This window comes from Haliotis rubra, unplaced genomic scaffold (genome assembly GCF_003918875.1).
Source record: "Haliotis rubra isolate DU_JTF1 unplaced genomic scaffold, ASM391887v1 Scf17, whole genome shotgun sequence".
In the NCBI taxonomy this organism is placed as follows: Eukaryota; Metazoa; Mollusca; class Gastropoda; order Lepetellida; family Haliotidae; genus Haliotis; species Haliotis rubra.
This window is the reverse complement of record NW_025765669.1, coordinates 434,472-451,363: the sequence shown is the minus strand read 5'-3', so window position 1 is coordinate 451,363 and position 16,892 is coordinate 434,472. Positions and strand designations below refer to the sequence as shown.

At 41.1% G+C, this 16,892-nt stretch overlaps 1 protein-coding gene across 1 annotated transcript in view; it reads left to right on the top strand.

Annotated features, from left to right (window-relative positions):
* Nucleotides 1-16,892, top strand: part of LOC124272396 (collagen alpha-1(I) chain-like) — a 116,746-nt gene that overhangs the window by 79,783 nt on the left and 20,071 nt on the right. Inside the window, 14 exon segments of the mRNA XM_046707563.1 lie at nt 493-643; nt 1,355-1,512; nt 2,578-2,775; nt 4,974-5,217; nt 5,627-5,733; nt 8,495-8,557; nt 9,065-9,235; nt 9,237-9,241; nt 9,416-9,571; nt 10,219-10,336; nt 11,370-11,501; nt 14,638-14,745; nt 15,167-15,271; nt 15,751-15,858. Of these exon segments, the coding sequence (XP_046563519.1) occupies nt 493-643; nt 1,355-1,512; nt 2,578-2,775; nt 4,974-5,217; nt 5,627-5,733; nt 8,495-8,557; nt 9,065-9,235; nt 9,237-9,241; nt 9,416-9,571; nt 10,219-10,336; nt 11,370-11,501; nt 14,638-14,745; nt 15,167-15,271; nt 15,751-15,858 (1,824 nt within the window).

Here is a 16,892-nt window from a genome sequence, read left to right as displayed (position 1 = left end):
AAAACTAGTTAAGAAAAATTGTTTGTTTCAGTTAACTTATTACTATTAGTAGAGAACACTGGTCTGATTGTTATGGGAATCTTCTAATGTTTTTGGTGAATCTTTATCATATGATAAAACAATAAAATACAGTGCTTGTTTAACAATAGAATATGTACCCAAAAAGTTTGTTTAAATCACATGACTTATCTCATATTCACTGGTCACATGATCATGTGACTAATATTGCCATACAGTAATTACTAGTGGCTAGGTCATTAAGCAAAAATAATGACCTGTGGCCTTGATGAAGTCAGATCACCAGAGGAGTCTTCAGGTCCTTGTCTTTGCATATTAACTTTGACAAGAGAAATATAATATTTTTGCATACATTTTTTTTGTCCAGTATGAAAATTTTAGTCTCACCCTTAAGGAAACAATTCATGGATATAAAATGACAGCAGTTTGACAAGATTTTGGTGATATGCTCAAAATTTCTGCCTCTTGTTTCAGCCCACCCGGCCTGATGGTAGTAAGGGAGGTGCGAAGGGCCAGAAGGGTGAGCCAGGCATTGCTGGATTGAAGGGAGATGCAGGACCCCCAGGGCCCCCACCCATGATAACACCACCCCCACCAGACTTGAAAGGACTCACAGGAGTTAGAGGTAAGAACACAGGTGTCAATGTGACTTTGGATCTATCTAAAAAAAACCAGGACATTAAATTGATAAATATAAAGTTGAAAATGTTTGGTTAAATTGATGCTGAGTAAGCAGTATTATTGTCTAAGAATAATTGTGTCTGAACCAAACAAGCCAGTGATTGACATCATGATCATCATTGTACACAACTGGGATAAAGTGACATACCTTAACCAGGTCAACAAGCCTTACCATATGATCCTGTTAGTTGCCTCTTAATACAAGCACCCGTGAAGGTCCGGGTTAGAATGTACCTTCAGTAACCCATGCTTGTTGTAAGAGGTGACTAACAATATCGGGTGGTCAGACTCGAATTGTAACCAGGATCTTCACAGGGAAATGTTTTTATGCATGCCTTGAAAGTTACTGACAAGGCTCACATATTCTATTTATTTGACACACCTGCTTCCATAGGTCCCATTTGGGAATTTGTCTTAAAACAGTTGCTCCCCCACCTATATGACTAAATGAATCAGATTGTGTGGCGCCCACCAAGGCTTGGTTGACTGCATTCATTCTACCCTGATGGCGTAGATATTTATCTCACAGTTGCTGAATAACTTATCTTAGACCTGGAATATTGCTGTGATTTGGCATTGAACTACAAACACTCAAATATTTCTAAAATGAAAAAACCCTGATTGACAAGTGAATCTTGACATTTACCTAAACCAGGTGACAAAGGTGATCGAGGTGCTCCCGGAGAGGTGGGGGAGCCTGGGTTTCCAGGGCAGAAAGGACAGAGGGGAGAAACAGGCGTTGGAGAACGAGGTCCCGGTGGTGAAATGGGTCTACCTGGCCCCAGAGGAGAAAAGGGAGATCTGGGACCTCGGGTAAGTCTGCTGAGCTTATCATGCAAATCAGTCGGGTGAGTCAGGCAGGTGAGTCAGTCCAGTGAGTCCATCTGGTGAATTGATAATGATGTGATGGAACATGTAGTATCTACTTTTTGTAGTATCTAGAATTTTTAGACGCGAATGAAATCATTTTGGAAATGATGTTGCATACTTCCCATTGATTATTCAATTTTAGGGGTGACTATTGAGGGGGAAACAACTATTGTGATAGCGATAGTCTATTGCAACATACTATTGCAATAGTTTTTCTCTCTCCTTGAATCGTCTCATTTGAAGTCATTTCCCAAATGAATGTATAGTTCATATGGATTAATAAAGACAAGCTGAAGTAGTTTCAGTCTCTTTTTATAACTGACAAGAAACTTGAAACCCAGGTCAAGGTTGTTTAAGAGGTAACAGGGGCTGATAACTCTAAATCAAAGTGAATGAATCTGGTACTTCCTGTATTTTGCGCTGTGCATTTATCAACAGACGTCAATTACTAAATTATAGATAGTCACACATACTATCGATGCATTGATAGTTTCTCGTTTCTACCATCGATTAATTGCTATCAGAGACTCAACAATTGCAATCCATCGATAGTTTGATGCATCGTTACAGCCCTAGTCGATTGCATGACCAATTGTTGACCATATTATGTCAATAGCTTGATACAAGAGTATTTTGCTAGGGAGTATAATCAGTTGGCAAAAAACAGTTTGCATTTGTTTTGATCGTATCATGAGACAAAACAATAAGCCTAAGAAAACTGACCAAATTCTTGTGACTTGCCTCCTATTCATCCATTACATTATCATGAGACTTGCCTCCTATTCACCCATTACATTATCATGAGACTTGCCTCCTATTCACCCATTACATTATCATGAGACTTGCCTCCTATTCACCCATTACATTATCATGTCATCAGTGTTGTCTTCTTCTAGAGATATTACTCTTCCCTTAATTCAGTTTCATAGCAGGCCACTGTGTTCTAGCTGTTAACATGTTGCCATGCAGCTCGAGCACCACGTTTATTGGACCCATTTCTCCCACTAGGGTCTGCCTGGTATTGCCATGCAGGGTCCACCAGGTCCACCTGGACCCCCTGGTATCCCAGGGTCCATTGACGTCATCCCAGAGCTGGAGCGTGGGGATAAGGGAGATTTGGGCCAGAAGGGGCAGAAAGGAGAGCCAGGGAATGGACTACCCGGAACGCCTGGCACTCCCGGACAGAGGGGTCTCATGGGACCTAGGGTAAGTTACTGTGGAGAATATATATGTGTCATCATCATCAGTTACGTACAAATACAGCCACCCCTACCTCCTCCAAACCCCACCACCCCAAAAACACCACAAAACGAAAAAAGAAAAAAATTAAACATAAAAGGGGAAGAAAAAATGCAAAGCCCCAAAACATAGGCTTTATATTTGCACAAGAACTTCTTGTCACTGTTTTGCTTTTACACTTGATCAGTATCAGTAAGTGAGTGAGTATGGTTTTTACGCCGCTTTTAGCAATATTCCAGCAATATCACGGGGGGGGACACCGGAAATGGGCTTCACACATTGTACCCATGTGGGGAATCGAACCCGGGTCATCGGCGTGACGAGTGAACGCTTTAACCACTAGGCTACCCCACCGCCCCTTGATCAGTATCAATACAGAGTGCATGCTGGTTGATATCCTGGACTTCATTTCACAAAGTGATCGTAGTGCTAAGGTGGTTGTAACTCCCATACTTTAACATAGACTTACGCTTTGTGAAACGGGCCCCTGGATGAGACTCCAGCCCCCAAAAGTACTCGAACCTGTTCTTGTTTTAGACACTTTAATCCCAAATTACATATGTTATATATATTGAACAGTATCATTTCAGCAGTTAATGAATAAATTATTGTATGAACTATGCCCACTAAAAGCATATATAGTCTGTATCACCTGCCTCCCACATAAAGCTGACACAATGTGACTAAGCCTGGTAACAAAAGTATGCTGTAGGGGTGTGGGGTAGCCTAGTGGATAAAGTGTTAGCTGGTCATGCGGAAGTCCTGGGTTTGATTCCCCACATGGGTACAATGTGCGAAGCCCATTTCTGGTGTGCCCTGCAGTGATATTGCTAAAAGCAGCATGAAACCATACTCACTCATTTGTCCATAGTTGATGATGGGAGTTATAACATGGCTATCAGGAATAAGTTCAGATTTAAGAAGGAGAATGTCATATCTCAGTTTTCAGGTACACTCATGCAGCTTCTTCTTTCATCTTCGACCCATGAAGGTCCGTGTAAGAATGTGCCTTCTGTAACCCATGCTTGTCAAAAGAGGCGACTCACGGGATCGGCTGGTCAGGCTCGCTGGCTTGGTTGACACATCATCGGTTCTCAATTGAGCAGATCGATGCTCATGCTGTTGATCACTGGATTGTCTGGTCCAGGCTTGATTATTTACAGACTGACGCCATATAGCTGGAAAATTGCTAAGTGTGGCGTAAAACTAAACGCACTCACTCACTCATTCTTTCATCTTCAGTAGGGACACGAATTTAGAAAATGATAAATTGAATGTAAATAATAGTATGCCATGCTAGAAATTTCAGGTATTATTTCATGATTCCATATATACATGTATTTTGTTTAAGAACTCACTCACTCACCCTTATGCTGTATGATGACCACATCAGTTAACCTGTTACCAATATATAGGGGGCGGTGGGGTAGTCTAGTGGTTAAAGCGTTTGCTCGTCACGCCGAAGACCCGGGTTCGATTCCCCACATGGGTACAATGTGTGAAGCCCATTTCTGGTGTCCCCCCGCCGTGATATTGCTGGAATATTGCTAAAAGCGGCGTAAAAGTATACTCACCAATATATATGTTACAGGGTGAGAGTGCGTCAGGAGAGAGGGGATTTCCGGGTCTGCCTGGACCTCCCGACCAGACTTCGATTATTTACAGACCACCGCCATATAGCTGGAATATTGCTGAGTGTGGCGATAAAACTAAAACTCACTCCACTCAATTTAACTTTAGATTGATATATTATATACATTATGTGTCTTGAATGACATCATGTAGCAGAATATATGGCGATTGTATATATGGCTATATTATGATTTCTATGCTGGCACATACACATGTCCTAATAAATGCTTTTGTACTATTTTGCCACAGAATGGAACAGGTAACTTTAAATTGATATTGTTTTGTTAACCATCTTTGGCACTTATTCTTTATATTTATATTTCACTTTTAAGTTGCCATTGTCCTGCAATTTTATACATGTTTGGGGGTTATATATTTTTTATTTTGTGTTAATACATACTTGGATGTTTGGATAGTGGTTCCCCACATGGGTACAATGTGTGAAGCCCATTTCTGGTGTCCCCCCGCCGTGATATTGCTGGAATATTGCTAAAAGCGGCGTAAAAGTATACTCACCAATATATATGTTACAGGGTGAGAGTGCGTCAGGAGAGAGGGGATTTCCGGGTCTGCCTGGACCTCCCGGACCACCAGGACCTCCTGGCCTCGGGGGTGTCGGCATGATTGATGTTGATGGCACTGGATCTGGAGATATCGATGGCATGCCAGGTCCACCTGGACCTCCTGGGCCTGCTGGACCCTTGGGACCCAGGGGTCTGCAGGGCTTACAAGGCTTACAGGGACTTCAGGGAGTGCCTGGGGTACCAGGATTACCAGGTTTGAATAATTCATGACATATGTTTGTGTATGTTTTTTTTGGACTCTGTTGTGTCTGAAGCAATCCTGCTAGTTTTCAAGGAATTAATTCTTAATATCTGAAAGAGATAAATTCTATAAACGCTATATAACACACTGAAATCACTTTTTGAGTGGCATTTTAGAAGTTTTAGAAGAATATTGAAAAACTTCATGGATAGCAACTTGTGTTATTCTGTGAGTGCCACGTTTTGATACAGATTCTTGTACTGTTGTCAAGCAGGAATATGACATATGACACTCTCATAAATCACTCTTAATGTGAGTCAGCATTTTGTCTTCTGGCAGCTGCTAACCAGTTCACTGGCTGTGGTCTCAAATCCCAGAATATTACTGTTTCAATTGTCATCATGCTCTCCCGTTTATCCAGGCAAGCCAGGAGCATTTGGCACAGGCAATGGCACAGGAGTCCCTGGACAACCAGGCCTCCCTGGACGAGATGGACTCCCAGGGGCTACAGGGGCACCGGGCATGCCAGTGAGTTACCCCCCTCTTTGTCCAACTTCCACATTATGACAATCAAGATTTCAATGAGGTTGAGTGAAGCCCATATCCGGTGTCCCCTGCCGTGATATTGCTGCAATATTATGCTAAAAATGGCGTAAAACCATACTTACTCATAATAAAGTTGTTATATACATAGATATGATGATCACATACTTAACTTTAGAGACCCGTAAAGATCCGGGGTAGAATAGGTCTTCAGCAACCCATGCTTGCCACAAAAGGCGACTATGCTTGTCGTAAGAGGCGACTAACGGGATCTGGTGGTCAGGCTCGCTGACTTGGTTGACACATGTCATCGGCTCCCAATTGCGCATATCGATGCACATGCTGTTGATCACTGGATTGTCTGGTCCAGACTCGATTATTTACAGACCGCCGCCATATAGCTGGAATATTGCTGAGTGTGGCGTAAAACTAAACTCACTCACTCACTCACTCAATTAACTTTAGATTGATATATTATATACATTATGTGTCTTGAATGACATCATGTAGCAGAATATATGGCGATTGTATATGGCTATATTATGATTTCTATGCTGGCACATGCACATGTCCTAATAAGTGCTTTTGTACTATTTTGCCACAGAATGGAACAGGTAACTTTAAATTGATATTGTTTGTTAACCATCTTTGGCACTTGTTCTTTATATTTATATTTCACTTTTAAGTTGCCATTGTCCTGCAATTTTTATACATGTTTGGGGGTTATATATTTTTATTTTGTGTTAATACATACTTGGATGTTTGGATAGTGGTTTGTTGAACTGTTGTATTACTTGCACGACCTTTCCTCTTGCTCAAATTGGTCAGCTACCCATGCTCGTCATAAGAGGTGATTATGCTTGTCGTTAACGGCAACTTGCAGGACTTGATGGTCAGGCTCACTGACTAGGTTGATGCACATTGTCGTCTCCCAATCGTGGACCCGTGAAGATCCGGGGTAGAATAGGTCTTCAGCAACCCATGCTTGCCACGATAGGTGACTATGCTTGTCGTAAGAGGCGACTAATGGGATCGGGTGGTCAGGCTCGCTGACTTGGTTGACACATGTCATCGGCTCCCAAATGCGCAGATTGATGCTCATGCTTTTGATCACTGGATTGTCTGGTCCAGGCTTGATTATTTACAGACCACTGCCATATAGCTGGAATATTGCTGAGTGCGGATAAAACTAAATTGACTGACTTACTCACCCAATCGTGCAGACCAATGCTAAAAATGTCAATCACTGGATTGTCGTGTCCAGACTCGATTGTTTACAGACCCCCATCATGAAGCTGAAATATTGCTGAACAACAACCAATATACTTTTAGGGACTATGTTACAGTTTATTGCTGTGTTAAATGATCTGTTGCCTATGTTAATATTTTTCTGTCTTAATTGATGCTAACAAATAATTTGATATGCTTAAAATACATTTGAGATAGACCCATGAACATCCGGGTTAGAATTGGTCTTCAGCAACCCATTCTTGTCGCAAGAGGCGACTAGCGGGATCGGGTGGTCAGGCTAGCTGATTTGGTTGACACATGTCCTCATATCCCAACTGTGTAGATCGATGCTCATGATATGTTAATCACTGGATTGTCTGAACCAGACTCAATACAGACCACCACCATATAGCTTGAAAATTACCGAGTGTGGTGTCAAATAACAAACAAACATCAGATATACAATGTACCCATGAACTCATGCTTGTTCCTTTAGTATCAACCACCTGTGGAGATCCGGGTTAAAATTAATCTTCAGTAACCCATGCTTGTAAGAGGCAACTAACAGGATTAGGTGGTCAGACTCGCTGACTTGGTTGACACATGTCATCGGCTCCCAAATGCGTATATCGATGCTCATGCTTTTGATCACTAGATTGTCTGGTCCAGACTCGATTATTTACAGACCGCTGCCATATAGCTGGAATATTGCTGGGTGTAGTGTTAAACAACAAAACAATTTAGTATCAACCATGCTTGGTTATAACTGTATTATTGGTGACAGAAGTTTTATCATCCCTTACAACCTTCAGACCTACCGGATAGTTAACCTTGAAGAATTACTATTATGAAATGGTTATTGACCACCTTTTTTCATATTACTTTACATAATAATGCCATGAAAAATAACTAAAGTAATATGAAAGAATCAGATGGTCAATACCTTTTTTGAGGATTTATTTATTTATTGGAGGAAAAATGTCCGTAATTAGGCCAGACCAATTTTATTTCTTGTTTTACAGATTTTTGTCCTCAGAAAACCTAAAGGCAGGAGGGAAACAAAAATAAAAATAAAATCAGCAGTCAAAGTAATATTCCTTCTAAATCTAAGTATTTTACTTTTGGCAATTTATGAAGTGTATTTGGAGCAAATAACAAACTAACAAAAAATTCTTGTAAGTTTACATTTTTGGACAATAAAAACATTAGGATTTTATGTTTTGAGCAGGGAAAATTGATTATTATTTTTTTGCTTATTCTTGAAAAAATACTACAGGCAGATCTGTAAAACAAGAAATAAAATTGGTCTTGCCTTAAGGGTAAAACCTTCTGATACATGCTGAATATGTGAACAGCTTGAGTGTAGGTGTTGTGTCGATGTGATGCAATTTCAAATAAACCCAGAGCATGTCCACTGCAATCCGTATTCATGTAAAATGGATTCTCTCATTACATGTGAAACACCTGTGAAATGTTTCCCTAAGTTTGTTGAGCACTGTGTATCTGTTGTTTCCAGGGTGTTCCCGGACAGCCAGGTGAACCAGGTCCAGTTGGTCCCCTAGGACCTAAAGGAGACAGAGTAAGTATGTTCATATACAAGTCGACCTGTGAAGACCCAGGTTAGAATTGATCTTCAACAACCCATGCTTGCCATAAGAGGCGAGTAACAGGATTGGGTGGTCAGGCTCACTGACTTGTTTGACACATGTCATGGTATCCCAGTTGTTTAGGTTGGTGCTCATGATGTCAGTCACTGGATTGTGTGGTCCAGGTAGATGGAATGTTGTTTAGTATGGCGTTAAACAGCAAACAAGCAACAAGAAGGTCGCTGACTTTGTGTGCTGGTGATTAGATGCCTGACTCTGACTCCCGGATGGGACCCGACCCAACAAAGTATTAGAATCTGTTCTTTACTGATAAAGTGTATTTAGGAGATAAACATACTGTTGGAAAATCAGAGGATTATATAACGTGATTATATTCCTCTGAATGACTTAAATTAACCAATCAAAATCCAGTATATACTGAAGTTATAGTAGAATCCCAAGTATAACATATGTTGAACAAGTATGTTGTACTATTTCAGGGTCTTGAGGGTATCGCCGGTGAGGAAGGTCTGCCAGGCCCCAAGGGAGAGGCAGGAACGGATGGTAGCAGAGGTTTACAAGGCACTCAAGGTTACAGGGGCTTGATGGGTCCACCTGGTCCACCAGGACCTCCTGGCATTCCCGGCAGAGGAGGCTTCTTTGGTGGAAGTGGCGAGGTACTAAAGAGGATTGTGTAGTTATATTAAATTTTTACATCTTATACTAGTAACTTTCTTTGTGACAGGTTCACTTACAAATTTGGTAATTTTGGCTGAAATAGGTGTTTTTGCAGGATTTCCCTTTGAGATTTTGAAGTACTGAGAATGAAAATTTGAGGAATATGAATTCAGAACTCTGGAGATGGAGAGATTGGTGAGCCTGGTCTGCAGGGACCAAGAGGATTACCAGGTCCACGAGGGTCCGATGGTCTGCCAGGACAAGCAGGACCACAAGGACCAAAGGGAGAACGAGGGTACCAAGGTGTTGCTGGAGTCAAGGGAGAACGAGTGAGTATAATGAAATGGTCCAAAAATATTTTACTAAACTTAGTCTACTAACTGTTGGGTGCGGTGGGTAGCTTAGTGGTTGAAGCGTAAGCTTGTCACACTGAAGACCTGGGTTCTTTTCCCTACATGGGTACAATGTGTGAAGCCCATTTCTGGTGTCCACCACCGTAATATTGCTAAAAGTGGTGTTAAACCATACTCACTCACTAACTGTTGGTTTGAATTTTGCTCTGTGGAAGACACTGTGGTATTATACAGTCTCAACAGATGGCAGAGAACTGCAGTGACTATTGCACAGATCCCCCCGTTTCATGGTCTCTATATCAACATGTATAAAAGTCTTTCATGATAGTGATCTCCTTAGATCTTATTACGGGGATTGTCCTTTAAATTAAGCTCTTTTTGTGAGAGGCAGTGGGGTAGCCTAGTCGTTAAAGCTTTCGCTTGTCACATCGAAGATCCAGGTTTGATTCCTCATATGTGTTAGGCCCATTTCGGGTGGCCCTGCTGTATTGTTGCTGAAATAATGCTAAAAGGGGTGTAAAACTAAACTCGCTCGCTCTTTATTTGAGATCATTCCAGAGAGGTAATTTTTTTTTTAACCTCCGAGGCTGGGGTGATAATATCTGACATTGTTCGACCTCCAGGGCTTCCCAGGAGATGATGGTCTTCCAGGACCCCCGTGGAGAAGTGGGAACTCCTGGTGTTCCTGGAGCAGAAGGTGCTCGAGGAGAAGCTGGACAGCCTGGTGTGCCTGGTATTAATGTAAGTGTATTCTATTTCTTAAAGCATATTGTCCAGGGTGCCGTTGTACAAAGCGATCTTAGCGCTAAGGTTACCGTAACTCCCATTCCTTAACGTAGACTTAAGGTAGCCTTAGCGCTCAGGTTGTTTTGTACAACGGCACCCAGGGGCCTGTTTCACAAAGCGATGTTAGTGCTACGACTTTCGTAAGTCTATGTAAAGTATTGGAGTTATGATCACCTTAGTGCAACGATCGCTTTGTGAAATGGGGTCCAGATCACCATATTTATGATCCATGATCAACACTCGGAGAAGGAGTTAAAACAGTCTATTTTTGCAGTCTGAAAGATATACTGTGTTGCTAATCAAAACAGAAGAACGCAGCACTCCCCAAATTTATGTATGGTTTCAGTAAATACAAGTTTTATCATGAAAAAAACAGTCAGTGATACCAAACTGAAGTATGCAATTAATCACTCTCTATTTGTTGTATATCTCAACTTTGCTTTGTGATGCATTTTATAAATTTCATTCAATAAGTTTGTAGAAAATGTGTGAACTGATTGGGAGATTGGACAAATACATTGTTAGTTACTTTGTTATTTAAATGTGTTTGCAGCTAATAGCTATTTCTGGCCCTGTTATCCAAATAATACACATTATCGTCTTAGTCTCTGTATATAAAACAATGCCAAGCATAACTGGAAATACAATTTAAGTTGTAAATCATCTTGTCTAGTGATGCTTTATCTCAAGTTTTCATTGACAAATTTATTACCACCTGTTTCTTTACTGAATCCACTGGAGGGATATGATAAGAGGGGCAGTGAGGTAGCCCAGTGGTTAAGGTGTTCGCTCGTCACGCTGAAGACCCGGTTCAGTTCCCCACATGGGCACAATGTGTGGGACCCATTTCTGGTGTCCCCTGCCGTGTTATTGCTGGAATATTGCTAAAAGCGGTGTAAAACTAAACTCACTCACTCTTAATTTGGAGATGAAGGGTCCCTGGATTTGGTAATTCACAAGTTAACACCAGTGTTTTATCTTGCAACAGGGCAGAGATGGACTTCCTGGAATAGGTGAAGCTGGTCCTGTTGGACCACCTGGACCTCCTGGACCACCTGGAAGATCAACCATTGTTGGTTCTGGAGGATCTGGATCAGATGTGGACGTTGTTACACAGAAGGTGAGAGGGTTATTGGAAGTTTCCGACCTGGAAACAGTATAGTCATCCTTCCATCATAAGGGAAATCTATGGAATATTTAAACATGGTTGGAAGGTTCATCAAATCTTGTGTTGGAAGTCAATCTATCTGACTTATAGGTGCATGATTGATTAGAATACATCACAGAAAACATGTTGGCTAGCAGTATGTTTTGAAGCAAAGTAGAAAACTGGGCCCCATTTCATAAATGCAATTGTAGCAGGATGACTGTCATAGGTCTATGTTAAAGTATGGGAGTTACGATCACCTTAGGGCTATGATCGCTTTGTGAAATGGGTCCCAGGGCGTGAGATGTACCGTATATGACCGACTATAAGTCGGGCCCCTTTCTCAACCCTCTAAATTCTTGCCAAAACCATGTAACTCAAGTATAAGTCGGCCCCTTTCCCCGTACGAATCGGTATCGCCGCCTCAATCTTCACGCTCGGAAACGATGTTTAATGCGAAAATATATGCATGAATCATTTTTGTCACATGTCATAACCTAGCACGATACGTCAAATAAATCCCATAATTTACGTATAGGTAGCGATTTCTTGCTTAATATGTTCAGAATAGCATTATTTTACCCAAAAATTTCGTCAACATCTAAAGTTTTCGTTTACGAGGACGGTATCCATTGCCGTAATATGATTGGCTGCCTTAGGTCACGTGTCTGGTTTTGACCAATCACGACCCTTATAGCAGACTGTGGTGAAAAAGCGTCATTAGAAACCAATTTTTATCCAATAAAATTGCAAGGGTACAGTGATATTGTTGATGTTCAGAGCTTTCGAACGATGCCCGACATCAAACAATTCGCCTCGCATGTTATTCATACGAAGCTTCGAAAACGGAGGTATTTTCCGTTGTTGTGTCATGTTACCGAGCGAAAAGCCACTGATATCGGGAAATAGGCGACCATACATATTATTTAAGAAATCTTTTTTATGATAATTTTCTGATTACGTAAAAATGAAAATATAAAAGAAAAGGTCACGGGCATGTTATGACATGTCACAAATGGAAAAAAATCGCTATAGTTTTTGCTTCTTTCGTGGTTTATCTGGATATAAATGTAAACTTGCATTTTCATCATTAACAGTATTTTTCAAAACCACCACACAAAACTGCCACAGAATACAAATAAGTTTACTTTACGTGAAACAAGTCGTGTCACGTGGCCCAACTTTATCGCTCAATAACAAAGTACCGGTAAGTGCATAGCTGTGATAAAAATATCTGATTAAATTTAATTTATTGTTTATACTATGAAATATATTTTACAAAAGACAAACAACAAAGTTTTATATTTTATGTTTTATTTGTCCCACGATGTCATTTACCTTTGGAAACGTTGTCAGTACGTATATGCGTCCTGCTTCCGGTGTAAACATTGCCAGTTGAGTTCGCAGGGCTGGCAGATTCACACACCTGACCTCGGGATTTTTTTGGGTAGATTGATGAACTCAAGTATAAGTCGGGTCTGATTTTTTACCTTCATTTTCTGGTATCAAATTTCCGACTTATAGTCGGTCATATACGGTAACCTTTGTGCTAATATATACTACTCCACTTTTTGATTGGAATATGTCATTGTAATTTTGTGTAAATAATATTAAACAATATTCAGATCGATTATAATCAGATTTCAGTAATCGATTATAATTGATTGGGAGCATGGTGGGCGAACTGTCTAAGGTGCCAGGCAAGTGGTCCAGTGAGCTTGAGGTGACAGGATCTAGCCCCCGTATGACCGGGTGTAAAAACCTTGGAGTCAACTTTGTGTGCAGACTCTTTCAGTGTTGTCACAACCAATAGTGTACAGTACACAACCCTGTTCACTTAAAAGAACCTGGTAAATGACCAGATGGTGGCCACATGAATACATGAAAACACCTAGTTGCAGGTACAGCAACGTGCAGTAAACTTGGACAAAGTAATGTGACTAAGTGTCCCAGTCCACCCAGCTATGAAAGGGTACCTCATAAGGATGGGAAAGACACACTAACTCGGGTGTGCCTAGAGTTGTATGTACCCCAGGGAGTTGAGATTGATAATATGACGTGCCGTTGAGATTAACATCCAGTGATTGAGAGAAAAACAAAGCACCTTTGAGCAGCTGAACTGGATATCGGCGCTATACAAATGTTAGCATAAACCCCACAACAAAACTCATGTGGGCACAATCATAAAATATTGTACAAACAAAACATGCGTTTATTAATACCTCGATCAAGACGACCCAGGATACTGTCTGTTGAGTCATGCATACAAGTTTAACCTGTCAGGAAACTGCATCAGTTGTTTATGTCTTGATTTAACAAACATAAACTTAAGAAAGTATGTTCTCATCCTTATTTTGATGTTTCATTTCTTATGATTATCAATAAGGCTTCCATGCTCATCAATAATTGCTCATGCAAGCGAGATCGTTCGACTGAGGGATTATTTGTTCAATTGCTCCAACACTGTATTGCATGTATTCATGAAGCTGTGTGATAACTCGCTGCGCCTAACAGGCTGCATGAGTTGAATACTCCCCAGGGAGTTGGGTTGGTTAAAGAATGCCAGAAAAAAAGACATCTGTTGATCAAGGGAACACTCAAGAGCCTTGAGCATGTACTAGTTGCGTGGATATGTGCGCTATATAAATGTCCTTTCATCATCATCAACACTAATATGAAGTAATATTTAAGAAAATGCCCTTGTTATTTCCTATTTAGTTTTGAGTTATAAGAGGGGCGGTGGGGTAGCCTAATGGTTAAAGCGTTGACTTGTCACGCCGAAGACCCGGGTTCGAATCCCCACATGGGCACAATGTGTGAAGCCCATTTCTGGTGTCCCCTGCCGTGATGTTGCTGGAATATTGCTAAAAGCGGCGTAAAACCAAACTCAGTCAGTCAGTTGAGTTATAAGAATAGAAGATAAAAATATTTTTATCAACAGTTGAGTAGTATATGTACTTTTTGTCATAGAGCACTTTAAGCTGACGCCATTAATAAGATGTACAAGCATTTATCCGTTTGAAAGTTAGTTAATTCCTTCCTTAAAAGGCCATATTCACTTTGCAACGATGAAATTATCAAGTGTTGAATATTTGTGTTTTTGTTCCAGGGAGAGCCTGGCATCCCAGGTCTGAATGGTCTGCCAGGTGGGCCAGGCCCGGTCGGTTCAGTCGGCATTCAAGGTATACGAGGAGAACCTGGTCTCAATGGTCTTCCCGTGAGTATGCTCATGTCACATGAGGATGGAGAGAAAGCATTGCCATGAAACAACATTATTGACCCATTTTCAGATTTGATTAAAATGGATTGTGTGGTCAGGCTCACACATATGGTTAATTATGTGTCATTCCACTTATACTTGGCCTAGACAAATGCAAGATACCATGATATTGCTTGAATATTTCTGAAATTGTGGCTTGTAACTCCATACAATCACCGACACATTGTAAAGATGTATATTGAAATTAAATAGTTGTAACAGTATCATTTGTCGTATAGAAAATTTTAAAACATTTTTTTTTTATGTGAAACTGTAGGAAGCAAATGTGGATTCTCATTAACATGAACCACTTTCTCTACTTCAAAAGGACACAAAATATAAACTTTTCTCATATTTGTTGCATGTTGCTGTGTTCCAGGGTCAGAAGGGAGATGTGGGACCAGTTGGACCCCCTGGACCTCCTGCTCGTCTACCCCCAGGACCTGTCTTTGGGTCAGGATCAGGAACTGATGGTGGAGTCAGGGTCAGTACATCTACCACTTCTCTTTGTTGACCCGTGAAGATATGGGTTAGAATTGATCTTCAGTAACCCATGCATGTTGTAAGAGGCAAATAACGTAATTGGTTGGTCGGGCTCGCTGACTTGGTTGACACATGTCATCGTATCCCAATTGTGTTGATTGATGCTCATGCTGATTACCAGATTGTCTGGTCCAGACTCGATTATTTAAAGACTGCCGCCATATTGCTGGAATATTGCTGAGGGCGGCATAAACTAAACTCACTCACTCATGGTTAATTTGTTAGTGGTGAAACCAAATATCAGCTAAACATTCCACATTGTAGATCATTAGCTGATTCTATATGAAAGGCTTTTGAGAATATTGTGTTAAACTGACCTCTTGACAACTAACTTAGTGATCATTACCATTCTTTGATTGTTGTATTGAAATTTTTATTTAAAAAGAATATGCCTTCATTTGTAGTGCTTGGTTATTGCAGGTTGAGGTTGGACCTCCAGGCCCATCTGGACCAGCTGGTCCACGTGGACCAATTGGACCCCGTGGAATGAAAGGTCCAATGGGGGAAATGGGCATGCCAGGATTCCCGGTAGGATTCTCAGCGGAAGATTCAGCCAACATTCTGTCTTTGTTAAATATACCACTCCAGTCTTGATAGGGATAGAGAAACAGTTCATAGGGGTTGATTTAAGGAAATGAAACCTACTTGCACCAGGTGCAAGCTGAGGTAATAAGCTTGTTGCACCAGGTGGAATGCTCTGGTAATGACCTCGTTGCACCAGGTGCAAGTTGAGGTTAATGACCTTGTTGCACCAGGTGCAAGCTGAAGTAATGACCTTGTTGCACCAGGTGCAAGCTGAAGTAATGACCTTGTTGCACCAGGTGCAAGCTGAAGTAATGACCTTGTTGCACCAGGTGCAAGTTGAAGTAATGACCTTGTCGCACCAGGTGCAAGTTGAGGTAATGACCTTGTCGCACTAAGTGCAAGTTGAAGTAATGACCTTGTTGCACCAGGTGCAAGTTGAGGTAATGACCTTGTTGCACCAGGTGCAAGTTGAAGTAATGACCTTGTTGCACCAGGTGCAAGTTGAAGTAATGACCTTGTTGCACCAAGTGCAAGTTGAAGTAATGACCTTGTTGCACCAGGTGCAAGTTGAAGTAATGACCTTGTTGCACCAGGTGCAAGTTGAAGTAATGACCTTGTTGCACCAGGTGCAAGTTGAAGTAATGACCTTGTTGCACCAGGTGCAAGTTGAAGTAATGACCTTGTTGCACCAGGTGCAAGCTGAAGTAATGACCTTGTTGCACCAGGTGCAAGTTGAAGTAATGACCTTGTTGCACCAAGTGCAAGTTGAAGTAATGACCTTGTTGCACCAGGTGCAAGTTGAAGTAATGACCTTGTTGCACCAGGTGCAAGTTGAGGTAATGACCTTGTTGCAGCAGGTGCAAGTTGAGGTAATGACCTTGTTGCAGCAGACAGAACATGTTGCACCCGCTGCTCATTCAAAAAACCATAATGCTTGATTTTTGCCTTTGATTTAGAATATTACAGCAATTTTTTTCTGGGTCCGCTAAAGATCATTTTATCTTGCTTCATAAAATTTCAAATCATGAAAAGCAACA